The 21,111-nt window shown below is 34.0% G+C and overlaps 3 protein-coding genes across 9 annotated transcripts; 1 reads left to right on the forward strand and 2 right to left on the reverse strand.

Annotated features, from left to right (window-relative positions):
* Positions 1-828: 828 nt before the first annotated feature.
* Positions 829-3,329, forward strand: LOC110818951 (SNARE-like superfamily protein). Its single transcript, XM_022047995.2, has 5 exons — positions 829-988; positions 1,137-1,233; positions 1,386-1,464; positions 1,641-1,722; positions 2,875-3,329. Exons 1-5 carry the CDS (start codon positions 956-958, stop codon positions 3,013-3,015), a joined length of 432 nt encoding a protein of 143 aa, XP_021903687.1. The 5' UTR covers positions 829-955; the 3' UTR covers positions 3,016-3,329.
* Positions 3,330-3,486: 157 nt separating this feature from the next.
* Positions 3,487-9,273, reverse strand: LOC110818950 (putative 26S proteasome non-ATPase regulatory subunit 3). Its single transcript, XM_022047994.2, has 9 exons — positions 9,133-9,273; positions 8,860-8,949; positions 8,525-8,715; positions 6,419-6,556; positions 6,200-6,336; positions 5,917-5,971; positions 5,731-5,841; positions 4,848-5,087; positions 3,487-4,175 (listed from the first exon to the last, which is right to left on the reverse strand). Exons 2-9 carry the CDS (start codon positions 8,936-8,938, stop codon positions 3,663-3,665), a joined length of 1,464 nt encoding a protein of 487 aa, XP_021903686.1. The 5' UTR covers positions 8,939-8,949; positions 9,133-9,273; the 3' UTR covers positions 3,487-3,662.
* Positions 9,274-10,890: 1,617 nt separating this feature from the next.
* LOC110818915 (Splicing factor, CC1-like protein) lies at positions 10,891-19,905 on the reverse strand. 7 transcript variants are annotated; one of them, XM_088221996.1, is made up of 15 exons: positions 19,755-19,905; positions 18,539-19,176; positions 14,788-14,869; positions 14,633-14,689; positions 14,465-14,520; positions 14,082-14,310; positions 13,711-13,794; positions 13,314-13,388; positions 12,329-12,412; positions 12,085-12,149; positions 11,761-12,010; positions 11,594-11,682; positions 11,488-11,517; positions 11,282-11,396; positions 10,891-11,202 (listed from the first exon to the last, which is right to left on the reverse strand). In XM_088221996.1, the coding sequence occupies exons 2-15, from the start codon at positions 19,114-19,116 to the stop codon at positions 11,158-11,160; spliced, it is 1,839 nt and encodes a 612-aa protein (XP_088078122.1). In that variant the 5' UTR covers positions 19,117-19,176; positions 19,755-19,905; the 3' UTR covers positions 10,891-11,157. The 7 variants fall into 7 exon arrangements, with proteins under 7 accessions (XP_088078122.1, XP_088078127.1, XP_088078126.1 ...); XM_088222001.1 differs by lacking the exon at positions 19,755-19,905 and adding an exon at positions 15,208-15,323 and having other exon boundaries at positions 18,539-18,678; XM_088222000.1 differs by lacking the exons at positions 18,539-19,176; positions 19,755-19,905 and adding exons at positions 15,208-15,323; positions 15,954-16,292.
* Positions 19,906-21,111: the final 1,206 nt, after the last annotated feature.

Below are 21,111 nucleotides of genomic sequence, written 5' to 3' on the forward strand. Positions count from 1 at the left end.
TAATTATTCTAATATTAAATGAATCATATTTTATAAAATAAAATATCATAAAATAAGTACTTTATTAAATTTAAGAATGAGAATGAAATGAGGTCTGTTGACTTCTATTTTATTTATATACTTTAATCTAATTTAATTATTTAATTTTATACGACCTAAAATAGACATTTAAAATATTCAATCACCTAACTATAAAATACATAATATATGTTATAAAAAAATAAGACTAAATAATTATAAATATATATTATATACAAAATATATATAGGATTCAAGTTAAATTTAGATATTAAATTATAAATTTGAATCCAATCTTGCTCAAATTTCGCATTTCTCATAAGCTCATTTAGGCTAAGCGAACTCAAATTTTAAATTTAAAAATTTATTTCGAACTATATAAAATAGAATGCCTAATAAAATAATGAATTGAGTTGTCATTCTTAATTAAGTTATAAATATATTAAATTTATAACATCTATAATATGTATAAGGAGAAAACAACTTTCTTCTCCAAGTGATATTTTTAATATAATGGAAGAATATTCTATTTAGTCTCAATAAATTATGATTTTATCATTATATAGTGTCTCAATTAAAGAATTATTAAGTTTGAAACAATATATTTAAAATTTAAAATACATTAATCTAAATTTATTTAAAATTCCATATACATCCATTGTTCAACTTAGAAAATATTTGTAAATTTACAAATATATTCCTTACAAAATCTGAATTTGTTGTAGACATACAGAAAGTCGATGAGCGTGTGAAACAAAAGAGGGAAAAAAGCCAAGAAGGAAGTGCATGATTTAACGGTCTAGATCTACCATGTATTGGATTATCAGTATGCTCGCTAACACGGTAAACTTGCTCAACTTAACGCGAGCAAGCGGAGATTTCTCATCCGTCTCTCGTGAATGCAGGGGGCGGGTGCGTGGGTGATCTCCCAGAGAAGATGATCGTGTGCGTCGCCGTCGTTGGCCATCAGGTGAGCAATTTACATATTCTGCGTTTTGATCCTCTGATTTAATCCTTGCAGTCCACAGGAATCTTATCGGATTTTCTCGTCTTTTCCTTTTTTTTTTTTTCTGTTTGGGATCCGATTATTTCCGTTTGTCATGAATCGCGATGTGAAGAACAATCCGCTGTACATACAGAGCTTCACGGAGGCAGACGATGCTCTCAAGCTCCACCACATCGTTCACTGCTCCCTCGACGTGGTCGACGAGCGAGGTACCATATCTATTTGCGCTTGCATCTGGATGTCGGTTGTTTGATTGATAGACTGCACGATTTTCATTTGAACTTTACTTTTGCTAACTGTGGCGAATGATCTTATGAGCCCTGATGATATGGTATCTGTCTGTATTCATCTCTATGTTCAGTGAATAATCCAAGAAAATCTGGCCCTACACTGAATGAGACATTTCTGGGACTGCTCTATCCAACTGAGAATTATAAAGTGTAAGAAGATATCTGTTTGTTTGCTTGTTTGATCTATATCGGATACAAACTTAATGCGTCACTTTATTCATGTATGTATAGACACATATACACTTGCACAAGTATGGGGATATGTAGGTATTTAGAATTAGATTGGTGGTTTAATATATAATGTTCAAGGCCTGTTGTGTGTACAGGTATGGATATTTAACTAACACGAAGGTGAAATTCATACTGGTTACAACGGATTTAGATGTCAAAGATGCAGATGTGAGAAATGTAAGTGTAGCTGTGATTTGTTAAGCATTAAGTTCTGTAGCTTGTAGGAGTTTTCTCTTGGAATTATGATCCTATTAGTTTCTTCTTAATCTCTTCTCATTGATAATTTGCTGTAAGGCAGCAAGTCTTTCAAGTCTTAGGCCTGCTTAGATTTGGTTTCTATTAACTATGCTCGAAATAATTATCTTGTGAGGGTCTTTTTTTTCACTTCAAATGGCTTTGAAATGCTAGTGGTGTATGCTTTGCAATCATCATGCATAGACAGGAGCTAGCCCGTTTAGCTCTGAAGCATTGGTTGTCATGTACGTAGGTACAGTTAATAGTACCAATCCTGAGTTTTCTGTATGCTTGTGACTGAAGAGTGAGAAATAATTGTGAAGCCTTTTTATTGGAAATAAAAGGAGAAAGTGTTTGGCATAGTTGTAACAATTTTCGTGTAATCCAATTGAAAATCCATATCAATTTTGAGGATTAAATTTTGAGCATAGCTGTGGATTTTGGATATGTCATAAACTCATTAACTATATTGTAAAGTTTTATGTATAGGGACGGTACTCCCGGTTTTTTGGTACCATGATAATATAGTTCATACTTTTTATTTCAACAAAATTTTGGGGATTAAATTTTATCATAAGATTATGAAAATTGACTTTTTAGAAAATTAGATTTTAATAGAATTAGACTATAATCTTTCAATGTCATTTGAAATTCTTTGGAAGTCAGTCTTCATCATCTTGTTATGAAATTTCCTTTCTAATGTGATTTGAACTAAATATGAATATCCAAAAGAATTACATAAAAACATTTCATTTGTTCCAAACATAGAATTTCTTGTGCAGAGTAATTGAACATTTGACATGCAGAGGGAACTTCCTGTTGCCTCATTCCATTATTTATTTTTTAGGCATTCGTTAGTTCTCTGAAGTAATGCAATTGTGTATCTAAGTTCTCAACATTAGATGTTGAAGATGATTTCTTAGTCCAGTCTCTTTCTTTTCGCTCCTCTATAAATAGGTAGTTATAGGGATTTTTTGTTCTTTAGTAACAAACAAATTACTTGATTTGATAATGTAGTCTCATCTTTAACTGGACTTTGAGACATTTATGCATGACCTAATTCCTGCTATTATGTCTGGCAAAACTTCTGTGCAGTTTTTTCGTAGGTTTCATGCTGCATATGTAGATGCGGTCTCAAACCCATTCCATGTGCCAGGTAAAAAGATAACATCCAGAAATTTTGCAGAAAGAGTGAGTAACATTGTCAAGTCATTTGCATTGAATTCAGCTGGATAAATGCTGCCGGAAAATGAGGAAAACCACTTGGGAATTGATGAAACCCTTGGATATGGGTATGCTTGCACCCACCATCTTTTTCATTTTTCCCAGCTTCACCTAGGAATTAAACATGTAGTAGGTCATCCCCAATCCTGTTCTTTGTTTGAAATTCAAGGTGTAACATAGTAGAGTGATTGTGAATTTGTGATATTTCTTGGTCTTCTCATTGTTGTCTTCTGTTTGGTGATGATTGAGAACTCAATTGAGAATTCATCAGGTCCAGTGTCTGTTAAGAAGTTGGAATAATGCCACTTGACAAGTTCCTTGTTTTATTTAGGTTTTGTAGGGGAGCAAATAAATTTAACTTCTAGAATTTGTTTTAAAAACCCTTAAAAAGTTAAACTCCATTACAAAATAATAAAAATTGTTTAAAATTCAAACGGTGCTTCATTAAAGGAAGAACTTAACAATATGAGGAGCCTACGAGTATGAAATTCAAAGCAGTAGCAAGGTATTGCTTAGATTTGACAAAAGAACACAAATCCTCTCAGTATGTGGAAGTCAATAAGAGCAGAGACATTTTGGTAAGAAATTTCTTAGGAAAAATGTAGAGCATGATAAAGAAATTCCCACAATGCAATAAGTGTTCCTTGTACTCTAATAAATCAGAATTCATCATCATCTTCCTCAGCAATGTGCTTCGCAAGCTCCTGTTCCTGTTGTTGTCTTTCCCTCCTTTTATCTGCACTTTCTTTTTCTTTGTGAGAATTTGGTGGAAACCGAAGTGCACGAACTGCTTCATTGTGCATATTGAGGCAGAAAGCAATCCTTGAATTAAATGCAATTTGAGGCTCATTTGTAGAGTAAATGTCACCAGTTTCCTTCGATAACATCCATCCATTTGCATGATCTATTGTTGCGTCAATTGCATCATCTCGGATTGCCTTGGCTACAATACTCTCAGCATCAGCAACGGGATTAGCAGAGTCTAATCTCAGCTTCTTGGCAACATCAGCCAATGAGATACGAGAATAAGAGATGCTGATGTTGCGTAAACCAGTCCTGATGACATTATGCCGCAGCCTAACAATCAAGTTATTGGTCCGATCTGCACTAAATGTAGTTGAGAACTTCTCAGCAACAGATCTGAAAAGCCCCAAATCCCCAATTCGCACAGCCTGAAAATGCAGGGAAAGTTTAGAAGGCTAACTGGTATACACCCAAGAAAATAAAACTCTTAAAGTAATAAGCGTATCCATGCTGGAAATGCACAAATTTATTTTTGCCCTTTTTCAAAAAGGAGAAGATGGGGAGAAGAATCCCTCTTTCGAGTTTGATATTTGTTTTGGAGGTTCAAATCACAAGAGCACTTTCTCCTCAATATATTTGGGTAAGAAAATATTAAAGGCATTGATATAAACAACCGATGAAGAGCTAAAGCCAAATACAATTCATAGCTCTCATAATTTTATGTTTTATTTATGAAAAGTAGAGGCTCCGGCTAGTAAATAAATATATAATCTAACTTTATTTTCTATATTTGTATATCTTTATGGTTAAAAAACAACGTATGGTGATTGGAAATTAAAAAAAAAAATCAGAAAATGAAAGTAAAAATATGGCGTGTGAATAAAAAGAATTAAACCTTATTTTTTAATGTTTTCTAAAAAACTATTTTTTTGTACCACGTAGGTAAACCACCTCACATGTTTTTGAGTTTACACACGCATATATAGAAAATAAAACATAGAAAATGTTTGAAGTAACAAATTGAACCTAAATAACCCCTTTTTACTTTTAGTGAGTAGAAGAGAAGGTATTCAAAATTAAGTTCCATAAAACAAACTTACATTGGTCAACTCAAAGTAGGGCCTCAAAGCCTTCTCCATGCCTTTCTGCATAAATAGAGTCCTCTCAGGAATTTCTCCAAGCAGCAGTCGGACAATGATTGCCCATTTGTTGCATTGAACTCGGAAGCCAAGAGCAGCAGCAGGGGCTTTTCGAGCAGCTTGAAGGAGTGACTCTCTGGCATCTGTGTACTCCAACTGAATTGTCCTGATCTTCCCCAAATAAAAAAGGTACCGACAAAACTACACAGGAAGAAAGTTGGAACTGCCAGATTATAGACGCATGCATGTATTGCCTTTTACTTTATAAGCTAAATCAAAACTCCAGCCAACAATGTGCCAGCCAGCCATCAATCAAATATGAGGAAACAACACTCTCAAAAGCCAGTGAAAAAGCCGGTTTTTCCATGTTGATTTTATGTATGAATCATCTACTCATCTTGCTCAGTGCCTTTTTGGGGGATTCAAATTTGGTCCATTTTTTCATAAAAAAGGCGACCTCAACAAATATTAGCCAGCGAAGCACAAGAAAATTTCTGTGTAAACAAAGACACCACAAGTTAATTACCAACATTTCACATCTATTGCGATATAGCGAGAAACAATGACAGCAATAGGACTTGCTCCATCTATCCAAGAGCTTGCCAGCCTTTCTACAAAAGAAAGCTTACTCCATCCACTATCCTGTACCCCAACCCAACAAAGGAAAGCTAATAATAACAAAGATGATGTTGACCATGGAGAATGTGAAAGCCAATAGGTCTAATATAACTATATATATGCGAGAATGTGGTTCAGTTGCAACAGAGAAAAATGGACAGCATTGCCTAAACATAGACTGCAAGGAAAATAAACAATTATGATACATTTAAAAAATAAGAATTACCTGTTGATTTGAGTGAGCTTCAAATCGAGGTGCTTTTGACCTCAGTTTCTCTGCTTGATCATACAAATTATAATGGAGATAATTGCGTAGTAGTAGATTGAGAAGTGTTTCCTGCATCACAGCATTATCAGAGTAAAAGCTATCTGGTACATTAGACAGAACTAGTTTCAAAACCATGAGGTTTACCTGCCCCAGTTCATCATGGCGTAGCGTTGCAATTCGATGCAGGGCAAGAAGGTTACTGTTTAAGAATGAGTGTTAGTGTCAGATAAAACTACTTGCCCACAAGACACATGCAAAATTCACTTTCTGCTTTATTTTCATATCTGCTGTGGAAACATATGCTAGAAGCCTGGACCAAAATAAGAATTGAAAAGAGTGCTTTTGGATGGTAAGTGGGCTCAATCCAGCCCTAGGGGAAGAATAGAAGGCAGTCTGAAAATCATAAAGGATGTAATATACCACTCACCCTCTAATTTCTGCAAGATCACCTGTAAGCTCATAGCTGAGTGAGTAGTAAAAGTAAAGCCTAGCTGCTAAAACATCAACAGTTCGCCTATTCACATTCTTCAGCCGAGCAATGCTTGCTGCGGAACAAGCTTTAGCCTGAAAAACTACTATGAAATAATCCACATCCTGACTGAACCAGAAACAGCTAAGACCTAAAGTGTAACCACACAGTGCTTACTTCATTGTATCTTTTTTGATCTATCAGAAATATCAGGACAAGCAAGTAGCAATAAATCTCTAGCTCTGGCAGAGAGTGCTTTGCAGAAGCTTGACTTGCAGAAGTTGCGGTATCAACTTCCATGTCATGTTCATCTTCCTGTCCGCAATGTTAAATAAATAAATGGAGTTATAAAGGGATGATGGTGTAACAGAATTTTGACAGAAAGATGGTCTGATCTGAGACATGCAGAAAGAATGAAAAACTGGTAGAGGAGTTTGGCATCATGGTAAAAGAGGAAACACGAAATTGTCAGATAAGATGACACAAGGAGGTAGTGTCAATATTTGTTGTTTTTATGCAAGAAGGCAGAATACTTATGAGAAAAGTTTTGGTTTCAGCAACTAGATTTTGTAGCCATAATGCCAGCCAAGTAAGAATGAAAAACAGGGAATATTTTCAGGTGCAGAGTTTGTATTATGTCACTAATAGTTTCTTTGAAGAGAATTTTGACCACTTCATAATTTATTAGATAAAAATTCAATATTTTCCAATTGTTACTTTCTGTTTTCATCCATGAAAACAATTTGAGTCAATGTACCCATTTACCATTATCATCATGACTGGTCATTATAAGGCATCTTCCATTTGTAATGCAAGATTGAAGTATGAATTATTTAACTTGACCTTGTTCAAGTGGATGAATGAGTTGGCTTGATACGTTCAAGCTTAAGAAGTGTTGGATCCACCAAGTCCATAATCCACAAGAAAAATTATGGAAAATAGTCAAGAAAATAATAAGTACAAGAAAGTAAAATTCAATGAAGCATAATATGTTATTAAATAGACTTCCTTCACAATCCATAGAGCTCATATATTTATAGTGCTTTAAAACTAATTTCACAATAAAAACTAACAGATAAGGAAAGTTAAAGATACAGAAAAAGGAAAAGGAAATTAAAGAAATGTTCCTAGAATCTTGATTCCTAAATAAACTACTATTTCCTAAATAAACTAGATAGAAAATTACAATTGCATAATGATTCTTAATAATGAAATTATTTCATGTTGTCTTTTTTCCATTCTCCGCTAATTTCAAATTGCTTCACCTTGATTATTTTTTTTAAGATGGAAATGCTCGCATTATTGGAAAGTAATCGAGAGCGAAACTTGATTTATCAATGGTTTTAAATGACTTGAATATATGACCAAAAAACAAAAGACGAAGTTCATGTCAACATTCATCCACAAATTTATGCAAGCATTGCAAGTTTATGCTTTTAGGTAGAGGATTTTGCTGTCAACGCTTCTGACTTCAGTCCTCTAATGATCACGGAGAGAGTAAGGAACATCTTGAAAATTCATTCAAGAGGACTTGGTTCTCACTCAGTAACACAAAAAACCTGCTAGTGAAGAAACATCACCATGCCTCAACAAATAGGGCCCATAAATGATAATTATTGACAATCCTTGTTAATTTACTTAACCGAGATGTCATTGGTTTTGTTCACATCTACATTCATCAAAGCTACTCTCTTCTCCTTCTATGTCAATTTTGTCAATTAAACTAGATTTATATGTATCAGCTATAAGGATGCTGCATCACTTAAATGTACTGCGACCCTTTTGTTCCATAAACATTATTCAATTAGCAATCTCAAGACAATTATGCAATTGCAGATAAAATGCTTTCTCACTTCCGCAATCAACCCACTGCAGTCTCTGCCTTTTTCACAACCTTAAAGTACAACCTCAAGGTATAAAACAAACATTACTAAATATAAGTAAACAAAAATGAAGTAGAAGAACCCATATTCTAAATGAACAAATTCAAACTTGAAAAAATATCTTTCTAGAATGAAGGGCGAAGGTATTGATCAAGAAAGATCTATTGGTTTTATTATAAAATCGTGTGATTGGATCTGCAAATGTTTGATAAAAAGAATAATCTTCTACTTTGATAATAATAAAAAATGAAAAGTGTTTAATTGGAACATGAAAACGTGATTGAGTTTGTCCTATTTACAAGCCGGGACGGAGTGGAAGAAGGGAGGAGATTCTCGAAGGAGATGATATAAAAAACAGACGAACTTCAAATTACCACCACATTACAGGGAAAAAAATTACCTTAGGTAGATATGAAGACAGTCGGCTGTGAACCTCGGATCCTGGAGTAAGTAGAAAGTTGAGGAACGCAGAGAGCACTGAGGGCTTCAGCTTCCGCCTTAGGGCCACCGTAAGCCTCACAGCACGCACAATTCTCCGCACTTCCCGAGCATAAGCACCAGTCTCTATCAGTGATGCAATCTCCTTCAAATCTATTAGAGAACAAGATTGAAAATTCAAAAGACCAATTCCGATAAGTACATTATAGAAAGAAAAATAAAAGAAATTGCATTTTTCCTGTACATATGCATAGAGATGCAGAAATTAGGATCGATGGGTTTGGAAATGGATCTTACGCTGCAAAGTGGAAGGAGAAGACGACGCGACGGAATTGGAGGGAGCTGCCAGCTCTTTCATCTCAACATCTTGAGTCATATTTGCTTAAGCTGAAGGAAAATAATACATTATTTTAAACACAGAATTCATACTATTTTTGGGGGGAAAAAGGAAAAAAAAAAAAAAAAAGTAGATTAACCGTGACAGATCATAGACAAAGCAAAATTGTAATAGACGTGAGCTTGATCTACGGCGCAATCAGAGATACAGAAGTTAGGGTTCTGAGTTCTCACCTGGTTTCTTTGACTACAAGGCTAACACACAGACAGCGAGAGTGAGACGAGGAAAGAGTAAAAACGAGATGGCCGAATGGTAAACAACGTTCCTCTAAAATGATCTCCCGACCGATGGTGGCCGCCGTCGTGCTTTTTTTTTTTTTTTTTTTTTCCCAGTGAAAACGCATCGTTTTGTTTTAATTATTTTAGTTTTCCTGTCTTTTTCTCAGACGAACTGTGCAAGCAAAGCACATATTTTTTGTGCGCTTAATTTGAAAAACGGTAATGTTTTTTTTATTTTTGTTTTTAATTCGATTAATAATTTTTTAATTAATATAAAATTTTTAGTCAACTTATATGTTAAAATAAAAAATTAAACACATCGTTCACAAAATAATTATACAAAAAAAAAAAAAGAAATTGATAGCAAAGTTACTTCATGGATTAAATTTACAAAAATCTTGAATGAAAATAAAATAAAATATGCTTTACAAGGTCTAGATAAAGGACTGAAAATAAAGCCGAAAGATATATATATATATATATATTCAGTCAATCAGATTTTGAATCTTTTCAAAGTATCCATAATACAATAATCATTATAGATCAAGCTCTTATCTTAATTCATGAATCAGAATTACACATAATCCAGTCATCATAATTACAAAACAATCTGTAAATAGCCATTCCTCTCCTGAAATATTTATGGTTTATGTAATTGAACTAAACATATTGTTGGTACTTTATCACATTAATCTACAAAATTTTCGTTATTTCTTGAATTTTGTTTGGACCGACCCAATGTCTAAAACAGTTATTTCAAATATAACGATCGATTTACCATATCATGTTGTGCTGTAAGCCACGGAAGAACAAAAGGTTCAAGTGATTCCAATTCTTGCAACCACCAAAAGTATCGCCCATCGAATTAACTTAATCACCAGCAACCTGAAAATGATGTAAACTACAGAGAACATCTCTTCTAAAAGCACTCTCAGGAAAGACTTCTCTGTTTTATACCCATAATAAATGTATGATTGAAATATGGTGCAGCTTCTAACGTATTAATCTTGAAGGATGTAGTGCTGATTCTTCAAACCAAAACCTTATGGCAGCTATATCTACCTTCAATAATTTCTGTAACAATACTGCCTCAAAATTGTGCCAAAACACAATCTAGCAAACTTTAATACAGAAACCAAGTTAATCTTCCGCCCTTCATATTGAAAGAAATCCTGATTTCATCCAAGCAGAAACAAATATAAAATTTCCCCTTCTTAAGTTACATAAGGTGGTAATAAAAGACATAAGTACCAATTATATAAGCATTAAGCTGTTTGCCAGGAGGTTCAAGCCTGAGCCTGCAAAACAAACAGGCAAAGCAACTTATGCCCTGACTGATACCTGACAATATTTTACAGTTTGTATTTTCTAGATTTATACCCAATTTATACATGTATTTATTCCTAAAGCATGTTTAAATCACATATTTGTTAAATAACCCAGGCACATCATTCTTTAAATATTTGTATTTTCTAATTTCATCATATTCTTAATTGCTTTTTTTTATTGCTAACTCACTCAAATAAGTTTCCGAATAAAATACATAAATCTAAAATAAAAATTGAAAAAAGAAATAGCACTTGAGCCTTACTTTTGACAAACAAATCTATATACCCACTGTAACCATTACTGACTCAACGATGCCAAGAGCATTCTCCCAATTTCAGATATGAAGGTTAGGTAGGTATCAGCAAAAAGTAAGAGAACAATAAATGAGTATCGAAATAACTTTTCCGTCCTCCATTGCAAAACGAAATAACTGCTTTTTATATGTCTATTACTATTATACCAGGTTTTTTTTTAAAAAAAAAAAAAATACTTATCAATTACAGTTGATAAACCTAATTTTAACATCTCAGTTTGTGCAAGCAACCCCCTGCTCGCAACTCAAAAAGGGTAAGAACAGGAAAATACACTGAAGATGCTATCAACAGTCATCTAGTATCTTGAATTTGCCGTTCCCATCCAAACTCCCAGATCCTATTTACCACTGTCAGGAAATTTATGCTCATACGTCTGTGGCACCTGAAGACAATAAAGTTGTTTTAACTCTCAACAATATGAAATCAGTGTCAGAAATAGTCAAATATAAAAAGGTATATACCATGAACGTTGCAGTGATCATCTTCCCAGCAAACCATCTACCATGGAGAGCTCGTTGGGCATTTAGAGCATATTGGACACTTTCAAATCGCAGATATACAAAACCAGCACTATTCCTGTTCGGCAGGAAAAAAAGCCAAAACAGTTGAACATGAAAAAAGAGAAATAAAAGGACAGAAGAAAAGATTTATCCTTAACACAAATCACCTATTAATTCCACAATGAGATAGTCCAAATCTTCAAGAAATGAATCATCAGCTGTCATACAAACAAATATCTTACCCTCAAATCAAGGGTAAATCAACAAACTTACTTGTCTACAAAGATGTGTTTCAAGTTCCCAAATTTCGAACATTCCTCTTTAACATCTTCCTTGATGTCTAAATCAAAATCTGGTTCAGTCTGCCCAGAAATGTAATCTTAGCACAAATAGGTACAAAAACCTACCATAAAGGACCTCTGCCAAGAAAGCCTACCAACCTCAACATTTGGATCAAACATATTTTTCAGTAATAGACATTCACTTGGGATGCCAATGGGCTCGACAGAAGGAATAGTTGCACCAGGAAGTTGTAGACCTGTTCCTGGGAGCACAGGGACAGAAGGAAAAGAACCCTGTACAAGAGGAGCAACCAAGGGAGGAACCCCGGGTGCAGCACCAAGGATGGGTGCAGTTGGTCCAACAAGGCTAGTGCTGTTGACAGCAGGAGTGTTTAATGAACTGGTAATGCTGCAAATGAAGGAACAGAATATGAGACCAAACTGATAAATTAAGAATGTAATTATGCGCAACGGAAAGCAAACCTTGATGCAGTGCCACTGCGATCTAACTTCCGCATGAGAAGTGCTCGAGATTGTGCATTCAACGCCTGAAATTATAAGATCACCTTATCTCACAATGGTGACCATATGCATAGAAATTCTCACATGAAGCAATTATGAATGCAGGCATGCATAGGATTGGTAACTATGATAGGAGAGAAAAATGCTGCTATACAGTGTCTATATACACAAAAAAAGAGTGCAAGATAGAAAGGGTATTACTAACCAATCCACCACCATCATCATCATCAAAATCACCAGTATTTGTCCCAACATCTTGAATTCCAGTTTGATCAGTAACTGCTGACACCTAACCAAAGAGGAATAGAACATCCATGATAAGGATACTGTAGACTATTAAAAGAATACACAAATCAAGAATGTGTATATAACAGAAAATAAGGCAAAATCAATGGCACTTGCACTATGTTTGGATTTAGAAAAGTGAGGGAAAATGTAATGAAAGGATGCTCACCCTCCTTTCCCTTATTTGAATAAAAAAACATAATTAGTAAAGGAAAGGGTGGGATTATGACCATCCATCTCTTTTCCTTAAACCTCAAATTTGAGAAAAGGAAGAAAAAGGAAAGGGATTAAAAGTTTTAAAGGAGAATTTTCTGATTTATTCTTATTATCTAACTTGTCATTCTATTAGTAGAGGGAATTATTGGTTATTTTCTCATAATTAATTTAATTCCATCTATAAATCTACCAAACAAAATACTAGAACAATCTTTTACTTTACTTTTTCAACTTTTAATTATTCAAAGAAGGAAACACATTTCCTTCTCTTTCATTAAAAATCCACTCTTTTTTATTTCTTTTGCTTTCTATCCCTTTACCTAATGGTACCCAGTCATAGTGCACGAAGAAGTCTAACAACAACAGTGTGTTAGTCCTGGTAGCAACGGGATTATAATCTGGAAATGACAGTTGCAGCACGGTTGGCCATGATTGTCTACTGGAATTGGGCTTAAAACAAAGGTGGCGGTGACAGCACAGTGATGGTCAAGTAGACGTGAGAAGCTGGCATGGACAAAAAGCACTTCTATTTTCAACTCTATGGACAGCAATTGAGTAGAAAATATCTTGTGGCTTCAAAAAAATTAAATCAACTTAGAACAGAAACAGCTTCATCAAAATTTAAAACATAAGACAGTAACAGGTAGCAGAAACATGAATACTTGTGAAAAATGTTGCCATGGAATTACCTTGATTACTCGACTGGCGATCTCCAATTGTCCATTCAAATTCAATGCATTCCTAGCATCTTCAAGACGTGAAAACTGAAAAAAGTTGTTGGGAGAGGGGGAAGGGGGAGGAGGGAAGAAGAAGATTATCATATGATTAAAAAGAAACCTCAAAAAGGGTTGATGGCTTGACCTGGTGGTAAGCCGCCTCTCCATCTATCAAGTGGGAAAAAGTTTCGAACCCACCTGTGGTTGTTATCCACATAATAATACAGGTTTACCCTGTTTAATTATGAGAATAAAAAACAGGAACCCAACAAGACATCCCAGGACAGCTTTTAAAGCAGTCAAATAGACCGATTCAAGAACTGACCAGCAGCTAACTTTTTTTTATAAGTCCAGAATTTAGAGAACATACCTGGACAAAGCCAAAGCCTTTGCAATGCCCAGCTTCGTCAAGAGGCAACTGCACCAGCTCCACAGTCCCAAATGGTTCAAAAACCTAAATATTCAGCAGAAAGCAAATTCTTTTATCAGTTAGTAAAAAGTAATATTCAAGGAAGGATATAATATTAATCGGCAATAAAAATCATTGCTAAACACATTTCAGAAACAAGAAATGATTATATCATCCGGTATGCCACATAAATATAATATGGACTAAGAAGACTAAGCCATCAATATTGCAAATCAATAATTGTATACATTGGCTGGAATCTCCCAACCAAATGTTAAACAGTACACAAGTAACCTTACAACAGTTCATATGGTACAACAAAGAACACTTACCTTGCGAAGATCATCTTCTGTCATGTTGAAATGAAGATTTCCAACATAGAGACGTCTGGCCCCCCCAGAATAGGGACCTATAAGTCCAGTGGAACCTCCAGCCACCGTTGACTGAACAAGATTCTTTTCTGCTTCTGATGGTTTTACCATCACAGGTTGACTAAGAAGAGGCTGCCCCGAGAGTGCTATTGCCATAGGGACTGACATTACATCATAGAACTCAATGTACCTACAAACAAAACAAAATTACCATATAGAAGAACAAACACAGATATACCATCTGCATAACATGCAACTTTACATTTAGAAGTTGGACTCATCGCACAGTAAGCACTAAACTTATCAACATAGAATTCAAGATCTTTATTCTGAACTACACTTACCCAACTCCCTTGGAACGTCTTGAATTGCGGTCCATGATGAGGCGAACATCTCTCACCTGAAATTGTGATAAAGGCATATTTTGAGAGGCAAGATAGCTGCATACATAGACATTAACAAAACTAAAATGATCAGTCAGGTAATATATCGCTGCTGCAAAGAGAACTAACCTTGCCAGCCCTTGAGAAGAATTCATAAACATCTCTTTCAGTTGCCTTCAAGCAAATCTGTTGAATTTTTTAAAACAGAAATTGACTTAGAAACTGTAGGATATAGATTTATGGGAATGGATAAATAGAAAACGTGTTAATTTTCTCGGGTTTACCTGATAAGCAAATACTGTTCTCTGGTCCCGCTCAGGATCAGCTTCAGGCTCAGCCGTTTCTTCCTTTTTCTCTTTATGTCGTCTGCAAGAGGACAAAATCCAAGTGAACAACACAGATTTTGCAATTAGATATAGAACTCTCACTGGAAACTCAAAAATGATTCTGGCATTCATAAAATAAGCAACTGTTTTTAAATTTTTTTTGCTCATTGGACGAGGCACAATTTTCTATCATGAAACGAAAAACAAAGAAATAATAAATCCCAAAATTGCATCAATTTTCTCCAATATGCGTAAAAAAGCCGAATCCGTGTTACACAGCCCTGCAGGGAACTACACGAAGTTAACAAGAGATGGCCAATGAATGCAGATTATTAAATTAAAATTTCATCTCCATTTTGAAAATTAACAAGAACCAACCTGATGCTATGTAAGTTCAAGCAATAACCAACCACAAACTTTGTATCTTCTATAAAAATGATAATCTTAAATGGAACCAGCCCCATCAAGTTGTATAGATGGCAATACCAAAGGACCTAATACATTAGCATGAACCAGTTAAAAATTAAGAACTTAAACCCCAACAGCAAAAACATGGAAAATTTGAGTTGCCAAAATGAAAAACTGATAATGTCCTGATACACTGCTTAACACGACATGCAGATATGAAGAAATAATGAACAACCTGCAAGAAACTGATGGCTAAGATGAACAAGTGACAACTAATTTATAACATCAAAATAAAAACAGAAGAAAGCCTGATCACATAGCATGAATGAAATCAAATAACACCACTGACCCCTGAGAGAAGTTTGGTCTTACACAGAAAAGACTGGAAATAGGGGCAATTTAAGACTGAAATGTTTCCAAAGATGCAATTAGTAATAGAATTACAAAAGGAAAAAATTGATAGATTAGTACTTGGAAAGGAATGTTTGGGGAGCAAAGAAAAAGAAGAAAAAGATCCTAATCGTGGAAAAAGAAGCCAGCTTCCATTTGGAATAGAAGAATAGAGAAGTTAACGGTGAATACTATCCTAAAAACTTGCACTCAGAAACACAGCACTGAGTTTTTCTCAACCAGCAAATTAGAACTTAGACTAGACAATTCTCGCAATATAATTTTATACAGGCAACCAAAAAAGATTTAGCAATATTATTTTATACTTCAAAACATTATTGCCAATGTTGTTGCCCACTGAAAATCGATTTTTCCACAAGCATCAGATGATGAAGTGCTTATCTTAAGCAAAGCCCATCACTCCTTCAGCAGCTTTTCTACAACAGAATAAATGTAAATAAGCAACCAAGTTTGAAGATGGATAACAATGGAAATCTAAGACATGATTTCAATCCAGTCACCAACTCTAAAACTGAAACTCCAATCTTGCAAAGCAAGCTTTCTAATTGATTCAGAAATCTAGGAAGAACAATTAAAACTCATGACCTGAGTTCTTGTGCCTGGCCCCAATTGCCAGAAAGATCATCTGGAGAGATAGCTCTAGTATCTGCGAGTTCCGAGAATCTAACTTTCAATATTCAGCAGTTTCAAGACTGATAAATATCATAACTAACAGTATATTAACCCTCACTTAAAGGGAAAATTATACTTCTAAGAGACAAATCCATAAACAATAGCTACAGCAAAGATAAGGTTGGTTCTCTTCAAGTCAAATGTGTTTGGGCATACAACATAGATATTCTTGTTCTACTTTATTGTACTGCATGCACTAAACATGGAGAAATAAAAAGTTTCTGATCAAATCAAAGTATGTAGGAAAGGGGATGCAAAATAATCAGGCAGAAGATATCAACGTCAAGTGTGTCTACCAAGCAGCAAGTTGCTGAATGCAGAAATCTTACATGAAAACAGACTGACAAGTCATTTCTCAAATATGACCAACACAAGCTCAAGAATTTCAACATTTAATTACTGAAATTAAAAACAGAGTAACTGCTTCACCACAAAATATATCACACCCTGGATTTAACATCCAAATACAGACATAACAAAAACACAGATAACTACTTCACTCTCTAAATATCTAAATTTCCATATAATTGCCATAGAGAAGCCAAAAATCAAACTGCATCGCAGAACCAATATAGTTTTAAGCTCAACAGCATGGAAATGTGGACACTAGCCTTACCTACATATTTCAATACTAGTATGATAAAATCAGCAAGGGGCAATAGAGTAAAGACATGCTCTTTCTTCAGCTCTTTCTGGAATTCCATGCACTGTTTCTGCATAAAAGCAGCCTGTCTGGCCTGCAACCCACCTCCAAAAAAACATTGAAGGAAGGGAAACAGCTTATTGGCCCCAAGGCTTATGTTACCAATTTTTTCGACACTAATGAAAACAAGTATTCCCAGGTCACCATGATAGAAAATCCTTGTTTATGATCATAGTCAACACTCACCCTAGTATTACAAAATTACTGTGATGTTAGACACAAGTGAACACCAGATATGCAGAAAAGAAAAAACCCAACTATATATCTCATGAATAAGAAAAGACCAATATGATTCATACGAGAACATCCAAAAAAAAAAAAAAGGACAAACAATGATAGGTACTGGCAGTACCAAATGCAGTTAAGAGAATCAACCTTGCATAAAAATTTTTATTGAATAATCAGGAAAAAGGTAGTAAAACTCCTATGGCAAAGCACTCATTGCTACATCACTGTAAGTCGCTGCTTAAAAATATCAGGCTATTCCCAAAATATTACCTATGAGAAGTCAATTTATATTTCAACATTTTAATTCAGTAAAATAACAAGAGTTTCTAATTTTCAGGCGTAATGAAGATTAATTTTCAGTTTCTAAAGATAATTTCTTTTGTTAAATAAAAGTGAGTTTGCTGGTTGAGCAAGATTTAATGATACCCAGGTGGGAGATTGCAGAGGAGGGACCCATTAAGGAAGGGGAAAAAGATAGAGAGACGAAGGGGGCAGTTTCTAAAGATAATCACTCTCCCAAACCAGAAACAATTGGCAATCAAAAGCAATGTCAGATTATTATAGCAATTTATGATTTCACAACAAAAATAAAATCCAAAAAATAGCTATATGGGGAAAGAAAATTGTTCCTTATGTTGATCCCTCTTTGATCCAAACTAGCATATATATACATATATATACATATATATGGTATTTGCTATGGTACCGGTGATAATCATTGCCAGAGACATATGTGGCATCTAAGGAATAAACAAATGAGAGCTTTTGAGCATGTTGTCACACCCTTCCAAATGCATATCAATAATTGGTTTTTAAAAGTCTAGATTTTCTATTCTTGGTCGTCCTATCACCAGTGAGGAAGAGCTGGGCAAATCATTATTGTTTTATCCCATATCTAGCACACAACTCTTTCTCTAGGTTTATAGCACCCTCCTGGAGCCATGGGATTAATAGCATACATTTCTTTCAGAAAAAATTATTTTCCAGAAACATACGCAATTTTCTTCAAATTTGGCTACTAAGCCCATGTGCACTAACAATATAAAATCCATGATAAGGCTTGTGTACCTAATGACTTAACTCCTATATTTAATTATTGATCACTGCATGCATATATAATTAACTTAGCATCTTTCTGCTGATTACACTGGATTGTAAAAGAAAATTCACATTTAAAGAGGTTAAACAACATAAAAAAATCCATACATCAGTTTTATATGACAGCTTGAAATTTGTGATAGAAACAACAATACAGAAAAATAATGACAATTTGAGAATAAACTGCACCTGCTTTCTCTGTCTCGTTCCCGTAAATCTCTCTCTCTTTCTTTTTCTCTATGCTCTTTGTCCCGACTCCTCCCTATGTCACCCTCTTCTCGATCACTTCGCTGCCTTTCTGATTGACTCCTGCTTCGATGCGAACCCTCCCTTTCTCTGTCTTCATCCCTCTCCTTCTCCCTTACATGGACATGCTCTTTCCTGTCCTGATTCCGATCAGAATCTTTCTCCCTATCCCTATCTCTCTCCCTCCCATTTCTCTCCTCCCTATGTCTATCACGGTCCCTATCCTTCTCATGGCTACTTCTGTATCTATCCCTTTCTCCATCTCTAGATTTTGAGCGACGATGTGATGAGCTCCTCTCTTTGTGATGTTCATGATCATGCGACTCATCACCAGACTTTGAGCGCTTGGAGTGATGGCCATCATCATCCCCTTTTTCATCTCTCCCATGTTTTGAATTCCGACTGCGTTCTTTCTCTTCAGATTTCACAGTCCCACCACCACCATTGGCAGTTTCCTTCCCTTTCTGAGGGTCAGGATTTTCAACTGTTTTCTCTAAGTATTCATACTCGTCAAAATCCATATGGAACTCTTCAAAGAGACAACAGATTGATCAACTTGAAAATCCGTTAGAAGCTCAAGCCTACAAACAAATAAAAACAGAGAGACAAAGCTTGAGCTTCTCAAACTTTTGTCAAACATTGATTCTCACTACATAAACTAGCTAAGATACCACCTATTATGCCACACAAAATTCATCTATTTCTATATCATCGAGAACCAAGCACAATGCGAAATAAGGCTATACCAAACTATATACATAAACAAATTTCACACGAATAAAAATTTTAGTTTCTCCTGACTAAAATTTTCTTAAACGAATAGTAATCAAGCTCAACTTCGATAGCGACATCAACGAAGGCAAATTTGTAACTTCGATGAACTCAAACGCCCATCTGGTCGCAGATAAACTAAACAAGAAATGGAAACTGAAGAAAACAAAACTTAAAAGCAGCTCAAACAGGCAATTCAACAGTAAATTCTCATAACAACAGACAGTTTTTCCACTTTCTGATTTCCGACCGCAATTTTCCAAGCAACCCAACGAATATCTAAAGATTATTTTCTCGTTACTTTTGGAGAAATTTGACAAAATAAAAGACAACTGAGGTCAAACAACGAAACGAGAGCTTAAACTAGTAGCATAGATTTTTGAGTTACCTGAGTCGCTCGCTCTAGGGCAGAAGACTGAGAAAATCGGGGCATGACGTAATTTATCGTAGCCCCACGAGGAGCGGATCGGTTTTCTGAGCCGGGTTACAAACCCAATAACTGGCAGATTGGATCTGAATGCAGAATTTCGGCCCAGAAGTAGACATCATTTGCCAATAAACAACGTACAAAAATATGTAGATTTATGTTTTAACGCCACTATATTATAATATATATATATAATTATATCTATATAAGTGCCTTATTTTTATCTCTGTAATTTTTTTATCAGCAATATTAGACCTTCGTTTATTATAAAGTAATTAATTTATTATGCCTTTTCAAATCATAAGAAATAATATTATCTTTTGTATTATCATATATTATATATTTTAAGTACTGATTGTTTTTTCTATGTTATTTTATACTATATACAATATAATTAGATTTGTCATATTCTTTAATATAATTTTTTATATACTAATATCATAAATTTATATAAAAAATATTATTTTTATTACATTTAGTTAATTTAAATATTATTTCATTCATTAAATTATTAACTTTATAATCTTATAATTTATTATATTTTAAAAGTGGATTATTATTTACTATCTTTTTTTTATATAAAAAAATACATTAATAACATATGTATATATAAAGAGAGCTTCGTGATTAGCATATAATTAAAAAAAAAGAAAAAATTAAGTTCTACGTCAGACCACATCATCAAAAGAAATTAATTATCTCTAATTAAGAATTAATTTGACACATGTAAGTAACTGGTTACCTTTAAAATTAATTTAATACATATATGTAAATTAATTATTTTAAAAATTAATCTTATATAATTTAATGTCTCTCGCGAATATTATCATTAAAATATTTGTCTTTAATGAAGTATTTAATTTGAATTATAATTATTTTTGTTTAGTGAAATTATCACCACAATTGCATGAAAAAGGCTAAATGATATAATCAACCCATCAATTTAAATTCCAAAAAATATCCATATTACAGCTATTGAGGTAGTGTACTAAATAATTTTGAGGGCAAAATTCAATTTTAATGCAATAGTTTGAAAAAGTTATAGCTTAATTTTTTGTTAGAAATTAGTACCTAAATATTTGAATTTTTTTTTTTGGTCAGTTTACATAAACAGTTAATTTTAGAAGCAAATTAAAAAAGAGTGGAAAAACAAAAAATATATAAGATAATAATTAATAAAAAAAAAAAAGCATTATTGCTTTTTCTTTTACAAAATGCAAGTACTAATATAATTAATGATAAAAAGACAACAAATCCGACATTTATATACGCAATCTATGAGATAATTTGACAATAATTCTATTTTTCTCTTATTTAT

The sequence above is a fragment of the Carica papaya genome, chromosome 6 (assembly GCF_054855325.1).
Source record: "Carica papaya isolate Zhongbai chromosome 6, ASM5485532v1, whole genome shotgun sequence".
Lineage (NCBI taxonomy): Eukaryota > Viridiplantae > Streptophyta > Magnoliopsida > Brassicales > Caricaceae > Carica > Carica papaya.